We start from the raw sequence: 18,993 nt of genomic DNA, 5'->3' as shown, positions 1-18,993 counted from the left end.
AGCATATTGCCTTACCGTGTATGATTCTAAGTGGCATAGTGATTTTTGCACTATATTTCTTTTCTCTGGTGTATCCTCCACATCTCTTTTTGATGGTACACTTGACAAGACAATTTCAACAAAAGAAGGTGGAAGAATGCTGACTTCTGTCATGACCTGTTTCTGTGAAGAAAACACTACCAGGATTGGTTGCCTTCCATTGTCATTGTCGACATGAAAGCCAAGATCTGTTAAACTTTCATCTCTGCAATGGCCAGTAACAACTATAGCCACAGTGTGTTCATAAGTTTCTTCCATTGTTTTCCAGCTGTAGTTGACCTTGTCAAATATAGCCCATCCTTCATGTCCAGATTCAACTATAACTTCATCAATTTTATGACCAGTATTAACCTTGACCAGTTTCAGATGTATGTCATTGGCACAGGCCAGGTTTTGTACCGCTGTATGGAAGATTCGTACTTCTGTCTTTTGGATGTCCCCAGTTTCATAAATGGCAGAGACATTGAACACAAGTTGTACAGCATGGTTATAGGTATGTTCATTGTGAGTAACTCTTTGTGTAGTAGCTGTAGTAAGAAAATGCCCATAATGACAACTGTCTACAGACACTGATGCACAGTCTTACCTTTACTAATAAACATTTCCACTGTATCCGAGCCCTGTGGTATATTGTCATCGTTGCTACTACGTCTACCTTCCATCATTCTGTTACACGCCTCAGATTCCATGCTTTGTTGGCTCGTCATGTCTCCCGCTCCTTTAAAACAGTTGTACATGTCCATCGTCAGCTGATAATGCGGGGTTGAGCTCGCGGGCAGCTCGCTCCGTTTTATTGCAGTACCACTAGGTTGGTTTATACCTAGCAGGTCTAGGATCAAGAAAAACAATAATTTAAACATTAACTCATAGCTATTATACTAGCAGTTGACTAGTAAGTAGTATTTAGTACCTCTAGGAGCTGGAGCCGCTTGGTTTAGGGTCAGCCAGCAGGCAACGAGTAATAGCAAAAGCTGAGTTGATGTTGCCAACATCTTGATGTCTTCTGTGAGCTTGTTTAACGAAAATATCAGTTAATAGTCGCGTTTGTCTTCGCATTGAATGTTGGCTGTCTGTAACTCGCTCCTTTTATACACATGACTGCCCTTCCCAAGCTTGCTCACGCTAGATTACGTAATTAATTGTCATGGCAACAGATACTATGCGTGTAAGTTGTGTATGCAACACCAGTTTAGATTTGTAGTTCGCCTAGATATATCGTTTTGTCACTGGAGCATGATAATACTGAAAAACAAAAAAACAGATAAAGCTAACACAATAGAATTATCTACTTACAAATTGGTTCTTTTGGATGAAAATCTATATCATTTACACTGCCTTGGTGCCCTGGTAATTTGTAAAGAATTCTTCTACTAACACTGTCCCAGATGTAGACAAATCTGCAAGCAGAGCAGTGTTATGCAAATTAGGTAATGTTGCAATATCAATTACCTGTCTGCAGACCCTGCTGCAACTTTAGTGCCATCTGGTGACCATGCACACTTGAGTAAGTTCTGTAAACAAAAGAAATTAGCTAACCGTCATGACAAAATGCCAAGAACTGACCTTTTCAAAGCCGTGCTGTGCACCTAAGAAAATTTTTAACTGCCTGTCTGCTGGGGCATACGGTCGAACGTCCCAAATGCGAACTGGAAACATTAAACACAAGATTGCATTCCATTAACAGCTGTTTAAACAATAACATGCAATACTTTATTTTTTCAACATAAAACCACAATATTAACCAACCCATAACTACAGAAATGCCTCGGGGTAAATAAAGGGTTGTCACGGCATGCAATGGGATAACAACAATTAATTAAGTTTAAAATATATAGTTTAACACTAACGTGAGCTATCCATGCTATTTGATAACAAGTAACTCCCATCTGGACTGAGCCGTAACCCAGTTACAGAATCAGCATGACCTTTCATTGTGTATGCCAACTGTGTTTGACGAAGATCCCACACCTAAAGGAAAGCAAAATTAAATATGATGTAAGATCTATCTTTGTGCACAGAAGAAGGAAGAAGCAAAGGATTATCAGGAAGCAACAATAAATCATATAAATGATGTCGTAGTATCTTGGTGCAAGCTAGACACAACCTTAATATTGTTATCAAGACCTCCAGACATCAACTGTTCTGCTGTATCATTGAAGCACACACTCATCACCTATAAGAAAATAACTGGCTTAATTAATGCATTTATCAACTTTCTAAGGTTATTGACAAATCAATGGTTTTATTGTTATTTAACACATTAGTGCGAATAAACAAACTCGGCAGCATGACAAAGGGCATACCTGGAATGTGGCGTTAAAACTGTGGGCATAACCTTTCTTCCTGATATCCCAGACCTTAAAGAACAAAGACACCACAATAATGCAATACACTTTAAACAGTTAAGTGAGTTTTATCACACTAAATAGACTTCTGTTATCACTAACTATTTAACCAACCCAATCTAGTACCATTTACCACCCTAGTCATAGCCTACAACCAGCAAATGAGTCGGCTGTGAGACCAAACTATTCGACAAGCCATGAAATGAAATCTTTGCCAACATCACAACAATAAAGACAATGGGAAAACCACAGAGTGCCTATTAAAACACTTCAAAAGAGATTAAACAGAAGTCTTTGTACCTTCACAGTTCCATCATCAGAGCCCGTGACAGCTAGCTGGGGCCCTCTGCGAGATGCACAACACGAGTTGACAAATGACGTGTGACCTTTTAACTTCTTGACCCTCTGGCCGACCTCCACGTCCCAGACAGCACCTGTTTTGTCAGTACTTGCTGACATCAGCAAACTGTGTGTCACAATAAACATCAACTAATTCACCTCAAATGAAATTCTTTCTTGCACACAATCAACTTTATTTTATTCAATTTAAAAACCTCTCAAAGCTGATGTGGTCTGGCATTTTATAACATATTCTTAGAATCTTGATAAACAACATAAAATTATTACAAGTCTTCTGATTACACTATGAATATAATGGTGTATTGGTGTATCAATAAACACCCTTAAGACATTTGCTATTGAGAGGTGAGTTGTATGCAATGAAAGGTTGGTATTCAAGTAGGAAGGAAGACAGTACAAGTATTCCAGAACTATTCCAGAGGAGACGAGAGTCTTGGCGCCATTGCTTCCTCTGTGAGCAAACTTTGCCACTTTGTGACACAACCATGTTTTGGAACTAAAGCATTTACACAAGTAATGTTACATTAAGTGATCTGGGTGGGCAATTTCGCTATTGAGGGAAACCACCATTACAAATTTGGGCAAGTAATTGCATTGTGATATGAATAGCATGTTGTACAGGGTTTCGTTTGCCATCCCAGCCCAGTGAATGATGTACAGGCATGCATGCATGTTAGATCTTGTAAATAACAGCTGTTAGTAAATTCAATTAGTTTAATGTTACAAGAACCATACTAACAACCAAACATTCTCACCTTCCATCAAGAGAAAAACTCAGTTCCAATATACAACCAGAATGGCCCTTGAGCACGGCATAATTCTCGCATTCTCCGTAGACGTTCCAAAGAACTACAAAAGAGCAGATGCAAGTTCAAAACATCTTATTACCATATTTAACATAGCATTACTAATGAACAAGACTTGAAGTCTCCAAAATATAAATTAAATGAAGTAAGACACTTACATATTAATCTATCAAATGAACCAGAAGCTAGTAATGCTCCAGTAGGGCTAAATCGTGCTGAATGGACTTCACTCTGTAGAGAAAATAGCACAAAACAAGGCTTCGCTTAAAATGAGGTCTCATTTGGCAAAAAAATTATTATCATAAAAGAGAAATCCCTTTCTATTCCAGGGACCATTGTAAAGTGTCCACATATATGCACTCATACAAAATACAGCCATGGATGAGTTTCCTGATTGTCAAGGTGTCCACATTTCAACACTTTCAGTTTGGCAAAACTCAACTTGTTTTCCAAACCTTCCCATATAGGGTAGATAAACTTGAGCATGCCTAAAAGCGAAGGAAAAAGCTACACGCTAATTTATCTCCTTGGCGGCAGAATTTACTTAACTAGAACTGATCAATTGTAAACGTAAGCCTTAGCAAAACCATCATATGGAACTGTGGTTGCTCACTTCGCTTCAAACACACAAACATTTAAAAACTATTGAACATTTAATTGCTACTAACATTACAAATTTTAAAAAGCAATTTGTATTTGATAGATACAAATTTCACTAGCGTGATTCAATATTGTGTGGCAAAAAAACTTGATAAAAGACCCTCAAAATCTAAACAAATAACTCCTTAAAAGGTAAACTAGAACTAAAAATTCCTTTAGGTGTAAATATGGCCCTTAAAACTGAAACTCAGGCAAACAGGAATTCAGTTTCTAACACAATTAAGGATATTATTAAATACAAATAACTTCACACTTATTTAATGGTATACAACTTAATTAGTATAGATGAGATGTATGGCCTCTGTGTAACCATGGCCACACAGGGAAAGGCTTGCAGAAACGATTTTCATACACAAGTGAACTCAACAATAACAAACCCTCTATAGACATATTATACAAGCAGCATAAACAGTCAGCTGTGGTTAAAAATAAATACAATTCACATGCAATAATACTAACTAGAAGGCATAACAAAACCACAGACATGCTAACCAAAAAATAACTACACTTGTGGTTACGCAATCATAAACAACAAGGCTTTAAATTTTTTTTTTTTTTTAAAGCAATGCCTTGATAAAGGCTTCAGTGAAGTAGGTAATTGCTTCAACAAAAGAAATCATCACATACTCAGAATGACATTCATCAGCATGCTTCAATTGTTGGTTTCCGTGGTGGGATTGTTATCAATGAACAAGTCATTCCACACCTGCGAATATGTGACTTGAAATAATCAAGAAACACTAACAACTTTGCAGAAATTAGTTTAAGTGATGCATTGGTTGCTATGTGGCAAGAAGGCTTGAATGCAGGGCTTGTAAACAAACTAAATTGTTTCTATAGTGAATAGAGCACTTCTTTAATGCAGGTATATAGGATATACAACCAATATGTGAAATAATAGCACTGAAGTCTTCAAGCAGGTTTCTCTTCATTGGTGTTTACTACAGAAATTTAGTGGCTGCAAGTGCTACTAAAAGCACTTATCAGACCAAGCTCAAAGAAAGAAAGTTTAAGTGTGTGTGTGTGTGTGTGCGTGCGTGCGTGCGTGCGTGCGTGCGTGTGTGTGTGTGTGTGTGTGTGTGTGTGTGTGTGTGTGTGTACATGTGTGTGTGTGTGTACATGTGTGTGTGTGTGTACATGTGTGTGTGTGTGTACATGTGTGTGTGTGTACATGTGTGTGTGTGTACATGTGTGTGTGTGTGTACATGTGTGTGTGTGTGTGTGTACATGTGTGTGTGTGTGTGTGTACATGTGTGTGTGTGTGTACATGTGTGTGTGTGTGTGTACATGTGTGTGTGTGTGTGTGAGGCAGCATAGCCAAGTGGTTAGGGCATCGGCCTGGTAATCGAAAGGTCCCAGGTTCGATTCCCAGTTGAGCCACTTTGGTGTTGTTGTTGTTTCCTTGAGCAAGAAACTTTACTCACATTGCTCCAGTCTACCCAGCTGTTTAAATGGGGACCTGCTGGTGTCAACTGGGGAAGCAGCCCACCCAGCTGTAACATCAATGGGTACCTGGTGTAAACTGGGGAAGCAAATGCCCAACTGTCCTTGTCTCGCTTAGTGGTGTTGGGGCCATTGTGAAACTTTAGGTTCCGCGACCTCTCTCCATGAGACTTGGACAGTCCTCCTGCGGGTACTAGCCCTGCCCCATCCCAGTGCTGGTTCACTGAGCGGCAATAGCTATGTTTCGCATGGCTGCTGGAGGCTTTGTGTGTGTGTGCGTGTGTGTGTGCATACATGTGTGTGCATGTGCAGTAGAACTGAGAAACTGGACAAAATGTCATAACCTGTTACTGAGCAGATCTTAACCAGTTTACTGAATCCTACTACAAGCGCAATACCAATGTTAAAGAATGAGAAAAGTATCTAAAACATATATTTTTGAGTGAATATCTTAGAGATCAGTTAACCAGTTGTGCAAAATAACTGGTTGGTTAATCAGTTACTCGGTAAGATTTCACATCTCTGATTTGTATTGTATTTTATGTGCGTGCATGTGTGTAGGTACATAATTAGTGTCATTTGTTTGAGTATGCATGTATAATGTATATATGCATATATTAATTACTCAGTAAAAATAATAAAATAATAGAAAACTTATGTGGTATGTGTGTGTGCATGACAGCATGTGTTTATTTATTAATGCTTTACAGCACAAGTGTTGAAGGTCTGTAGGACACCTGGTCCTACAGCCTGCTCAAAGACTTTAGCTACATTAGGTGTATATGTATAACACTACATAAGAAATCATCACTAACTACATTTTTATGTTTACAAGCACGTCGCACGTCGTCATGGTTAACAACACTAAAACATGTAGCTATTCCCTCTAGACTGACTTTGTGATTACAAGAAATGTGCTTTGTCAAAATCTCTCAGCAACCATCCTCATCCGCATTGTTTGTAGGGATGCTAAAAGTATAAAAAATATGTTGCATATGATTGACGTCATGGTTTATCAATGGAAATCTTTCATGGAAGAAATACTCAAAATTTGTATTATTTCTCTTGTGAGTTCCACTGTGACAAAAATGTTGTAACATTTCACAGCTTTACGTTAACATTATAAAATGATCAATTTATTACGAAGCTGTACGTACAAGTGGACGTGGTTGAGAGATTGAGGCAAAGGCAACTGTTGTATTAGTCCGGGAACTCTCCATGAATGAATGCTTTGCACTTGTTGTTTAATACAAAAATATAATTCATGGAAAACAATCAAATGAGTGACAATTTATATATAATTAAATCACTACTCCTATCCTACCTGTTTTTTGAAATGATTTATACAGATGGCAAAGCAGTTTGAGTACTCCAGATACAAAGTACAATATTCATTGTTTACTGAGATGCATGAATACTTCAGATCTTCCCACGTAAAGTAAAATATTTAACAATAATAAGACTACCTTCTGTAACAAAGAAATTTTCAATTTTCTCAAACTTTTCTTTATCCTCCACATAATCATTTATTTTCCTTACTACGTACTTTATGGAAAATAAATAAAGCACGCTTGTAAATAATGGCTAAGTCCCAAACACAGGTATCCTGTATTTTATTATCTCACAAATAAGACCACCTCATTCAGGCATGGGGTAATCGTAATCAGTAATCGTAATTGACTACAATAGATTAACTGATACAACTTAACCCTGACAGTAGCCAGATGTCTCTATTGGATATGAAGATGTTCTTGCCATATTTTATGTGTACATGCTATGATTACATCAGTCATGGTGTGTGGTTGTCCAACACAGGTAGTTTGTGCAACAAAGATAAGTGGCTTTAGACTCTATTTAGGCCGTTTTGGGTGGGTAATAAATTTCATATACTCCACCTTGTTTTCTAACATACTCCACGCCTTCAGGCACAATAAAACATATGCTCAAAATCTAGGTTTATCCAATCGCTATGCATTGTTCACATGCAGTGATTTAACGAGCGCGATTATTTTGTCACGTGAGGCCGCATAGTTGCCATGGCGCTAGTATTATCGCAAGAAAACCAGCTGGTTTATCCAAGCCTACAGCAGAAACAGCCGTGGATGAGGTAAGTAATCTGAGTGTAATGTGAAATAGAATCTAAAGCAGTTATACGGGCACAATGTGGAGTCTATGAAATTTATAAACCCTCAGGCCCTTAGTAGCGCACGAGCGAAACGAGGGCGCTACTAAGGGCCTTCAGGTTTATAAATTTCATAGACTCCACATTTTGCCCATATAACTATTATTTAGACTATATTGCATGTACAAAATAATTACTCTCAAAGTTGACCATTTTGATGGAGCTACTGAGGGTGTACCAAAAAAATCTCTAATCACGTTCTGAAAGACTTTTTCGAAACACTGTTGACAAATCCTCACACAAATCCTGGAATCTTTGATGCTTCAGGGTGTGGCTTCTGTATTACATACCCATTTTGGTTTAATCATGATTATAAATTAGGAAAGCCATTGTAATTTAATCATATGCATTTGTGATACACTGTAATCATAATCACAACAAGCAAAGTAAAACATGTTGTGTCTGATTCTCATTACAGTAGGTCCCAAACATAGCTACGGTATACTTCATGACCTCATGACACTGTAACATTCCCAACATAGCTACTATTTGGATGCGTAGGTGAACAAGTTCTATAACAGTGGGCTACCTTAAATTAACCCACAGACAACCAGACATAGAAACCTTACATTGACGATTAACATACATCGCTAACTAAGCAATAAGGATATTGGTCTTACTCTGGGAAGTTGTGATTAAAGTGTCTATACTGCCAGACATGCTTGCAGACAGGTATACAAACTTGACAATAGAATTAATAATAAAGCACAAGGCATTAGCACAAAGTATTAACACTGAATTTAGAATAGTGAAACTAGTAAACCAAAAAAGTTATCTTACAATCTAACTAACAAAACCTCACTTAGCAGCCACCCAAGATGATATATTACCAAGCTGCTAACATTGGAGAGCAAGGCAGGATATCTGCAGGCTATGCTGTCGGGGTTGGGTCAGTTTGGCTAAGAGTAAAATACTTATCAAAAACCCTGCTCACATGATAATCAATGCAAGCTGACTGATTTCAGGTTTACTCCCATTTGTTTATTTTTCATGTGTATCACAAACAAAAGAATTACATGTAACTAACAGCCATCTTGATGAGCATCTTGCAATCCACTGCATGCTGTTGCATTGTTATTCTACACAGTATGGGACCTCAATTGCAAATCCGCGAAAATTGCTCAACCGGCTCAGACTCGAAAATATTGCCCCTCGAAATATTTAGACTATACTTGTGTTGGCTCCAGCAGTCTACAGTCTCACAATGCGGCATACAAGAGGGTTTCCCTCGTAACTATAGAGAGTGCCAAACATTGTTTACATACTTAATTGTACGATTGTACACTACCATTACAGCCCTAGTGCACCCTAAAATCAACCCCTACACTCTGCATACCGACATAATGACAAGGAAAAGAGACGTGAATACCAACAACGGGTTCATGAAGTAGAGAATGCCTCATTTACTCCCTTAATTTTTACTACTACTGGTGGAATGGGTGATGCTGCTACTCAGTTTTATAAGAGACTGGCCAACCTTTTGAGTGCAAAGCACAGTCTTTCTTATGGAATAGTGATGGGATGGCTGTGTTCACAGTTTTAACCACCTGTTGTTCATACTGAAGACACAAGGAAACAGTTACTCCCCATGTATAGCTAACCAATGCTACGGAAATCTTGAAAAATGCACCCATAAAACTTACCAGATCCTATCTCACTGACAAGTGATGTCATAAGTAGAACAAGAAATTAGATAGCCAGTCTGGACATGCAAGACTCCCTTAACCATTGCCTGGAAATTGCTTCATGTTTTTCCCTTTTAATACACACACACACACACACACACACACACACACACACACACACACACACACACACACACACACACACACACACACACACACACACACACACACACACACACACACACACACACACACACACACACACACACACACACACACACACACACACACACACACGTTATAATTGGTTTATTAATTTCACTATCACCATCTCTCAGACTTGCCTGAAAGTACAGATTAGTGGTCGTTTCAAAGGTTTATGCTTTACTCTAACTTTGCAGAAGAATCAGTACTGTATCTGTGTTTGGTGCAAAATCATGTTGATACATGCAGCAGATTAAAAGTGCACAGAATCTTCGTGTTCAGGCACACGGACTAGGAATAATTGAATACTGCAGTGGGAAAAGAGACAAAAAGACAGACAGAAAGACAGAATGGTGCATAAATATGTAGGTTGCTTGCTATATTGGTGATGAAAGTATTTTTCATTGGCCTTATGATAATTTTGCATCTCCAACCATCAATTACTGAAAAGTGAAGTGGCCATTATGCGTATGTTTTTAGCTATGCTCAGCCTATTACACAGCATTACAAACAAAGAACAGTACAAGAAGCACCTCTGCAATCAATCCAGTCACTACAGAAAGTCCGGAAAATTACCATTATACAACACAGTGAAGTTGTAATGCACTACCACAAATTGACGTCTTGCACTGGTTGCAAAAAGAAATGGGCCACAAAGGAGGATAATGGTAAGCCCATAATGCACCCATTTTATGAACTATGGTATGCCAAAAGGCACCCGTTGGGCTGAAGTGACATTTAACAGTGAAAAAATCAAGCCAGTAGCCTTAGCTGTTGAGTTACACTGGTAGGAAGGCATAAGTTAGTCAGTCAAAAGAAAATTCTACTGTTTTAAATTGCGTAGCAACGTATTGGAAAATCAATAATTTTAATTTTTTTGTGAGAAAGCGCAACCTCCATGATCCCCGCTATACAGCTATACATCAATTCATGTCACAAAAAATTTGCAACGTGAAAGTGTTAATATAAATGGCAAGAAAGTGCTACAGTCTAAAAGGCTGTTGATAAGCAATTTGACAATCTTTCTACAGAAGCACCGTCATATTGTATTGAAAACTATTTCTAGAAGAATCCCATTGTCTTGTACGAGTGTGTTGGGAAAGAATCCTTCGATTCACAAGCATAAAATTAAATTACAACTAAAAGCCCATGACTAATTGTCTCACACAATTGAATATAGCAAAGCAAAGAGAAAATGAGAATATTCAATAAGCACAAACAATGAGCTGATAACATTACAATGCATTTATTTGATTAGCCAATGAAATTTAAGCACAACACATTCGAATTTCACAAACTGGTATTTTGTTGACTATCTATAACTGAGCAACCCTAAAAATGCCAGCATATTGTCACAAATTTGACGAATAGACATGTACATACACACATTCCTGTGGGCAGCACTACCTTCAACAAAGTGTACACTTAATAATATTAACAACTTCCTTCTAACTGCATGCTAAAAATAGCCTACACAAGACAGTTAAAATTAGGCATAGCCTCTATTGAGGTTTAGCTCACACAGTCCTGCATTTTAGAATTATGATAGCACCTTCTCTGCTAATGAGAACACCACACTTTCTATGACATCCAAACCACAAACTAAATTTTCCAGACAAAACAAATTTCAGTGAATAAAACTTAACATGCAATATTGAAAAGAAAATCATAGAGCTGGTCAGGAAGTACAGTACATATGACCAAGAATGTCTAAATTTGGCAAAACACACAAAAAGCAAATAAAACTATGTAATTGTATGTTTAACCAACAATACAGCTGGCCAGGGAACTAATTAGAAGCTTTGCCGGGTGGACAACCCCTGGGGAGAGATCAAGTGCCTGTCACTACTTAAAGTTATCTTGACACTCAAGTCAGCTTGAGATTCTTGTGAGATAATCTTAAATTCACAATTGACTATCTCATGTGGTAAAGACCCTAATAGCAAGCTAAATTGCATTGGGTGAAATAAACTGAATTGAAGCTCAATCTAGCTATAAAGATGCTAATCTCAGGTGCTACAAGTAATTGGCAAGTTGAACTTTGGCAAATTTTGTAGCAGATCACCAAAGTTTTTCCCTTCCAAAGTTTCCCTCTATACGGTAGATAATTTTCTGTATAAGAGTTTAAACTTTAAAGCTTTGTGGGTCAAAAACTGCTGTAACAGATAAAGATTTAAGTAAAAAGTGGATGAATTTTCAATAAATCCATTAAAGCAAACTCCATACAAATCTAATGAACTCTGGTGAGTGGCTAGGAGCACAATTTGGTTATGTAAGTAAGTACAATGAACTGTTTTAAAGTATATTTATTGAAAGTCTTTGAAGCAAGAGAACTTCCCTTCAAAAAGAAATTCAGGCTTACAATGAATACAATATTACAAAAAATCAATTCATTATATGAAGCCATTTAAGCTATTCGTCTTAATTGTTTGTCAAAATAATTATGATAACTTAACATTTCTATGGCAGCATGAGGGCTTTACAATGGCTTGTAAAATAATCTATGTCCATAAAACATAATGTGGGGAATTTCACAATTCGTAGGGTACCTATATCCTCTTGTGCTCATTTTAACACTAAAAAGTAAAGCCTTAAGCAACCTTAACCAGCTAATGAACACTTGTCATGCATTACAGGATGACCCACCTGTCCCTGACCATGTGTTGGAAGCCAGGCAGGACCTTGTGTTGGTCAACAACGGGGAATACCCTATGCATACACACTTCATGTTCTATAGAGCTACTAAATAGGACCCAGACCAGATTGTAGGCCCTGCTATTGACTGGGGCCTTTTCACCCTCCCGAGGGATCAAGTGCCCACAAAGACATATTCAGGAGCTCAAGATGCAACTTGAAGCCATTATGTAATAACAATTGTGGCGGCAAAGCTACACGACATTTCATCACATAGTTGCTCTTAATTTCTGACCAGATCAGCACCATGAAATCCTCTCAACACTTTCCCAGAGGAAATCAGTGTTATGTTTAGTTAGTAAGAAATACCATGCCCAAACCACAAACTATATAAATTGTACACAATTATATTCACAATATCCATTCCAAGTAGAGCAACTGACAACAGGAACAGGTGATTGAAGCAGATTGGTCACTATGCACATTAACTAATTAAATCACCATTAGAAGCCCACACAGTGCCTGAAGCATTACCTGCACACCTGCACTTCAAAGGCTTTGTACAGCACACTGACCTCTTGTTAGGTCACACATGCTCAAATTTTGCACACACAAAAATTGCTTATACATTACACATCACTAAATCACCTAAAAATTATAGAAAGGAAATGAGGTAAACGTTTTCAGTACGACTGGCTAATAGGATTTCTCCGGTGGGACTTTTTCATAAATGAAAACAAGTGCTTATTCAGCAAGGAAACGGCTAATTGCAGGTTAGAAGTACATGTACCATAGCAAAGGCTCACAGCTATTTGGTATACTTAATCAGAAATACCCTTCTTTTTACCACACAGTTTATATCAGTGATCACATTGTAACATGCAAGTTGGCACTTGTCTTCGAACCTCCCTAAGATGTGAACAGAACACTTTTAGCTTTGAAACACCAACACTTTCAATACAGCAATACATGTAGCACTTTCAACATGTACAAACATACACAATACAATGTCTGTAACCCATGCTGTCGCCCACATGAACAGTGGTGAAAACGCAAACCAGTGCTATAGTAGCTTCCAATTCAATAAATTATGCACATAAATGGTGATGTTAAAAATTGTCACCATATTGTAGAGCTTATGTTGATGCAAACAAAAGAACCGCAAGCACAAAGAGATTTCAATGAACAATGATCACATAATACTGGGATGTATCCTGTGTCCCTACCCAATCACTCAATAGAATAGGAGACCATATTCATTGTTGACTGATTACACAACAGAACACTTACACCTTTGAGTAAATAAAATAAAATCAATTCTTAAATAATATAACGAGATTTGGTGCAATAAAGGTGCAGCATTCAAACTTTTCATGGATGACACCAAACTTGGTAACACATACAGTAGAACAGTGGTAAAAGAAATCATGCAATATACAAATGAAATTTATATTATGCAAATATGTGTACATTGACACTCCCTACATTACACATAATTCGGTAGTCCATTGTAAAAGTGACTATAACATTAATTACAACGACCACAATGTGACAAAACATGTGCAGCCCAACTACAATGTACACCGAATTTGTAAAAAGGTGCTCTTAGTTAAAGGGTATAGAAATTATGTAGACGGATGTTGATCATCCACAATTCAGGGGTGTTCTTTAAGTGGGTTCCATTGTAGATTATATGGTAGAAACATTGGTAAGTTTCAGCATACACATGGCAGACTGCAAAATTCCGAGGGATAGGTAACAAGCCAAAATCATCTATGAAATTTCAAAAACTGAAATACGAGTCTCCATATTTTTTTCATAAAATTCAGTAATTCCAAAACCGTAAAATCAGATCACAAAATCAGTAATTTTAAAATTCAGTAAAATTTCGTAAACTCCTCGATTGTCAACTTTCATTTTTCAAATTTACAATTTCAGGCAGTATTTCATCTTTCAGAAAAAAATTTCAGAGGTGACCTACAAAATTTCAGGTCATTACCTACCCCTCGCAAAATTCAAACATTATTTTGCCTGTCATTTCTGTGTGGTGAAAATTTTTAATATAACATTAATGTACCTCGTGTCCAAACAGCTGCATGATAGGTGCATTAAGTGACGAAGTTCTTGGGGGTCCCTGTAATTGTAAGTTTATTCTAATTACTCCACACCAACACAACTGTTCACACACCGCAGCCACGATTTGTTGATTGTAGTTATTGAACGGGACAATCTCCTGTCTAGCACGCTTCACAGGTACCATTATTCCACCTAGCTGATTGTCTGCGAAACGTTTCTGACCAAACCCTTCCATGCTTTGTTTGTATTCCAATATTTTGCCGCACCACCAACTCACGCAGGGATGGCTCAAGAGAACAAGACTTTAAGGGCCGTGTTTCTTGGTCCTCCGGGGGCTGGGAAAGGTACCCAAGTAAGTAATATAAATCATATCGTATTAAATGTAAATTGCTCATTTCTTAACCAGGCACCAAAACTTGTTGAGAAATGTGGTGTGTGCCATCTTGCTACTGGTAAAAAGAAGTTTTTTACATGCAATACAGTGTGTTAAATATATAGGTGATATGCTGAGAGCTATTGTAGCATCTGGATCTGCACTCGGCAAGAAAGTTAAAGGAATCATGGATGCAGGCCAGGTAGGGCTTGCGGATTGAATTTAGGCTGTTTAATAGTTGTAACCATGTAGCTAGTTGAAGATGGTTTAATGGTTGATATGATCGATGATAGCATCAAGAAGCCTGAGTGTAAAAAGGGATTCATTCTAGATGGCTTCCCGCGTACTGTGGTGCAAGCAGAAATGGTGAGTTGTATTCTCAATAATTTTGACCTTTTGTGGTGCAAGTAGAAATGGTGAGTTGTATTCTCAATAATTTTGACCTTTTTGTGGTGCAAGCAGAAATGGTGAGTTGTGTTCTCATTAATTTCGACCTTTAATGGTATAGCAATTTTGAGGGTGTTATTAAACACAATTTCATGATGGTCAAATTACTTGTATTCAATCATCTTGACATTATACCTCAGGAATGTCTTCCTTTGACCACTTATGTTTTTTTGTAAGCTGATATATCATATCATCAGTGTTAGCTCAGCTCTAATGTAATTTTTTTTATTCTAGTACATGGGTCAAAGTTTCAAAGGTAAAATTATATGATATGCAACCTGTTTGTTGATGGAAACTTTGTTGTTGTTGAGTTGGACTCTGGTTTCCTCTAAGAGAGTTTCCCTCACTTAACCTATGAGCAGATCACAGAGGGTATATTGCCATTTCTTTTGTTGTTGCTACTGTCTTCCTTAAACATTGGTAGTAATGTTTATACTGATCACACTTATTGCACACACCTAGCAGTTCCTGAGTTTGCTGTAATCCCATTAAGGGGAACTAAACAGGTTCTGTTTTTTTGTGACCTTAAAGAGCAGAGCTTTTATGTGACTATATTTTTCCTTCATAAGGAGGAATAAGATGTTGCAGTAAATATGAAAATGTCCTTTTCCTTTATAAAATTGACCGTACTGTATTGAATTTAACCTCCGTCCCCTTCGTGGAGACCTCTTTTGTCATGCTCTTAGTTTGCCAAGCTCATTGATATGATGTTCTATGGTAGTAGTTCTTTATGAAATTGGAAATCCTATGTACTTCAGCAGAAGTCTGAAACAGTGCATATTTGGTTTTGAAAACTCCCCATAAACAAGATAGCAAGTTCCTAATTTTGTTATGGGGAATTGTAAACAGGTAATTGCTACCAGATGCTAGGATGCAATGTGTACCCAGGGATAAATGGCTGTGTCATTTATTTTGGTTTTAAAAGACTTCTATTACAAGGCCACAATTGATAGTGGCATGCCTTTGTGTGTTAGGTAAGCTGATTTTCCCCTTGACATAAGCATTCCTTGTTGGTGCTGTTGGACTTTTTGTCTATCTTGGCAAATGTGTGACCACTTCCTTGAGACAATTAATCCAATATGTAATTGTTACATGCAGTTTTAAGGAGTCTTTTATCTAAACTTATGTGCCTTGAATTCTTCTGCCAATGAGTGGGTGTTTATTCTGTTTACTGTGTAGTTAGCTTGACTGTCAGCCTACGTTCATTATGGGCCAATTTGTAATGGTAACAAGACACATGACAGGTAAAGGAAGCCTAGTGGAGGCTTATTGTTTGTTCCTTATTCAAAAATAAGCTTGGGGGGAGGTTGCAGTGTTGGTTTGGAATGTTTTGGCATTTCGAACTATATTCTACTACTTTTGGGGTACACAGTGCAGCCCCCAGTCCATGAGGTGTGAGAATTACAGCGGTACTCACAATAGATATAATTTTCATCATACGCTGAATCCTTGTAAGAGTTATTTATTCCACCAGAGACCTGCAAGAAGGAAGGCTACTACTGAAAGCCTGTGTAGCTGAGAGAGAGACACTATGTCCTTAATTCATAGATGTGCGAATTCCAATGTTATTGATTTGGAGAGTTCTATTTTGTAGTGGTTTACCACAATTGAGAGATGTCATGTAAAAGATGAGGTTTACTGGGGCTATTTCCTCACCACTGGAATATTAACAGTGTTTGTACAATTTGAGCCACAGGTATTTTGTGATGTGATGCTACATTTTTTACCATGTAAGGGGAAACATCGTCCATGCTGGAATGGTATTTACAGTGTAGTTTGTGACAATTAGATTGCACTGCATCCCTTCCTAAAGCCCCTGTGGCTGCTACTGCACAAAAAACCCTTTTAAAAACAAACTGTATCAGTCTTGTTACTCATCCCTTCCTGCATTGCCATTATGCATTTTTTTGAAGAATACATTGCAGCAAAAAAAAATTATCAAAAAGAGTATAGGTGGTGTGTTGTTTGTCTATGCAGCACTTAAATTTTTGATATCAGCCTTCGGATTTTCTTTGTAAAAGTTTTTTGTCTGGTTTTGCTCTCACATACTCCCTCATTTATTATTAACTCTTGATAGCATGCTATAGTCTATGTTTGTGCATGCTGGTTACATCCTACATTTTCAAAATAAGTCCTTTTCAGTGAACAACTTTGTATGCAGTTTCAGGCTCTTTGTAATCATTTCTAGTGACTGACTAAGTTTCTGTGCGATGAAGAGTACTTTAAATGGACACTGATTAAATACATGAACTATTTCTGTGCTCCATGAGTGAGCCCTGACTGCTTATAATGTCATGCATTACTTGAGTTATGACTAGAAGTGCTTTTTGTGTTTCATGGGTGTGTTGCTTTGAAGTGGATATGATAATTTGTGTGCCTACACAGCTGCAACCTCCCTTGTTTTGGCTTGTCGATGATAAAAGAGTTTGACCTAATTAGTTGAGTTTCACCTAGCAAATTGTGAAGCCTCAAATTTAACGAGATAATTAAAATGATGTAGATGGTATTAACAGCTTGGGAGTGCAAAGAGAGTAACATGCATATGATTGCAACAAGCTTTATGTATGACAAAAAAAATGTGATACGCAAAAGGTGTACAAAGCGAAAAAAAAAAACGACCCTGCCAGGATTCGAACCTGGAATCCCCTGATCCGTAGTCAGATGCCTTATCCGTTGGGCCACAGGGCCGTGGCTGCAAGATAGTGCATTTTTATTGTATTTATTCTTAATAGCTGGACAAAATGCTTGCAAAGAACAACTCTAAGTTGGATACTGTTATTGAATTCGCCATAGATGATTCTCTACTGGTCAAACGAATCACAGGAAGGTTAGACAAAATCTGCCATACTTTTTTCTGTAGTACATAGTTACATGTAAATGAATTATGCTGGGGGTAACTAGTTACTTTTTGTAACTAAGTACATCTTTTAATATATAAGTAACTAGTAGTATAACTACATTAGTAACTTATAACTAGGAATAACTGTCCATAAGTTGCAATGGTAACTAGTTCATAGTAACTAGTGATCATGTTTTAAAAGCCAGAATTTTTGTACCATACATTCTCCAGCCACATTAACATATTCTGTATACTGTTCTTCATGATTCAACTGACAGAACAATGTTTGAAGCTGAGCTGAAATGGCCACAAAATTATTATGTTCAGGAAGTTTAGTTCTCTTCTTCCCTTGCTAAGGAATATCTGAGTATAACATGCTAACAAACAAGCATAGGGATAAAAAAAAATAGTTCCTTTTTTAAGTAACTGTCCCAACTTTGTCCCCGGTACATTGGAAAAAGGAAGGAACCACTTTTTTACCATCTGTATTGGTTTCCTTTGTGGCAGGTTGCTACACAAACCAAGTGGAAGGACATACCATGAAGAATTTAACCCACCCAAAGTTCCCATGAAGGATGACGTAAGTTTAAACAAGTGTACCTTAAGCATCACCACCTACCGTATTGTTTTTAGGTGACTGGAGAACCTCTTATAAAGAGATCGGATGATAATGAAACTACCCTCCTAAAGAGATTAAAAGTTTATCATGACTACACTAGACCACTAGTGGATTATTACAAGAAAGCCAGCATCCATAGTCGTGTTGATGCCTCTCAGCACCAAAACACAGTCCATAATATTATAATGGGCATTGTCAATAGGTGTTTTACTAAGCAGTGAAGTTTCATAGATGACAAAAGGATTTGGTGTGCATTTAGAATTCCAACAAATATTTAGAATTATCATTTATTTTTCAAACTATTGTAAGTTTATTGATCATCTAAGTGTTTTTTCAATACA

At 37.5% G+C, this 18,993-nt stretch overlaps 2 protein-coding genes and 1 non-coding gene across 4 annotated transcripts in view; 1 reads left to right on the top strand and 2 right to left on the bottom strand.

The window, feature by feature from the left end:
- Positions 1 to 14,662, bottom strand: part of LOC136249720 (U5 small nuclear ribonucleoprotein 40 kDa protein-like) — a 15,177-nt gene extending 515 nt beyond the window's left edge. Inside the window, exons 1-14 of one of the 2 annotated variants that reach the window (XM_066041814.1) lie at positions 14,487 to 14,662; positions 14,376 to 14,432; positions 3,709 to 3,781; positions 3,500 to 3,593; positions 2,685 to 2,850; positions 2,343 to 2,396; positions 2,144 to 2,212; positions 1,887 to 2,007; positions 1,603 to 1,685; positions 1,489 to 1,550; positions 1,333 to 1,436; positions 950 to 1,281; positions 626 to 868; positions 16 to 566 (exon numbers count right to left, since the gene is read on the bottom strand). In XM_066041814.1, the coding sequence (XP_065897886.1) occupies positions 1,229 to 1,281; positions 1,333 to 1,436; positions 1,489 to 1,550; positions 1,603 to 1,685; positions 1,887 to 2,007; positions 2,144 to 2,212; positions 2,343 to 2,396; positions 2,685 to 2,850; positions 3,500 to 3,593; positions 3,709 to 3,781; positions 14,376 to 14,432; positions 14,487 to 14,609 (1,059 nt within the window). In that variant the 5' untranslated portion in view covers positions 14,610 to 14,662 and the 3' untranslated portion in view covers positions 16 to 566; positions 626 to 868; positions 950 to 1,228. Of the gene's footprint in view, positions 1 to 15; positions 567 to 625; positions 869 to 949; positions 1,282 to 1,332; positions 1,437 to 1,488; positions 1,551 to 1,602; positions 1,686 to 1,886; positions 2,008 to 2,143; positions 2,213 to 2,342; positions 2,397 to 2,684; positions 2,851 to 3,499; positions 3,594 to 3,708; positions 3,782 to 14,375; positions 14,433 to 14,486 lie in introns of those variants that run through there. The other variant, XM_066041813.1, reaches the window with a different exon arrangement.
- On the top strand, positions 14,579 to 18,993 carry LOC136249721 (adenylate kinase 2, mitochondrial-like). Its single transcript, XM_066041815.1, has 7 exons — positions 14,579 to 14,726; positions 14,781 to 14,826; positions 14,873 to 14,949; positions 15,000 to 15,113; positions 17,927 to 18,021; positions 18,541 to 18,613; positions 18,667 to 18,993. Exons 1-7 carry the CDS (start codon positions 14,658 to 14,660, stop codon positions 18,871 to 18,873), a joined length of 681 nt encoding a protein of 226 aa, XP_065897887.1. The 5' UTR covers positions 14,579 to 14,657; the 3' UTR covers positions 18,874 to 18,993.
- Trnar-acg (transfer RNA arginine (anticodon ACG)) lies at positions 17,810 to 17,882 on the bottom strand. Its single transcript has one exon. It is a non-coding gene; the product is annotated as a tRNA-Arg (tRNA).

This window comes from Dysidea avara, chromosome 3 (assembly GCF_963678975.1).
Source record: "Dysidea avara chromosome 3, odDysAvar1.4, whole genome shotgun sequence".
Taxonomy (NCBI): domain Eukaryota; kingdom Metazoa; phylum Porifera; class Demospongiae; order Dictyoceratida; family Dysideidae; genus Dysidea; species Dysidea avara.
The sequence above is the reverse complement of the archived record's forward strand: the minus strand, read 5'-3'. Positions and strand labels throughout refer to the sequence as shown.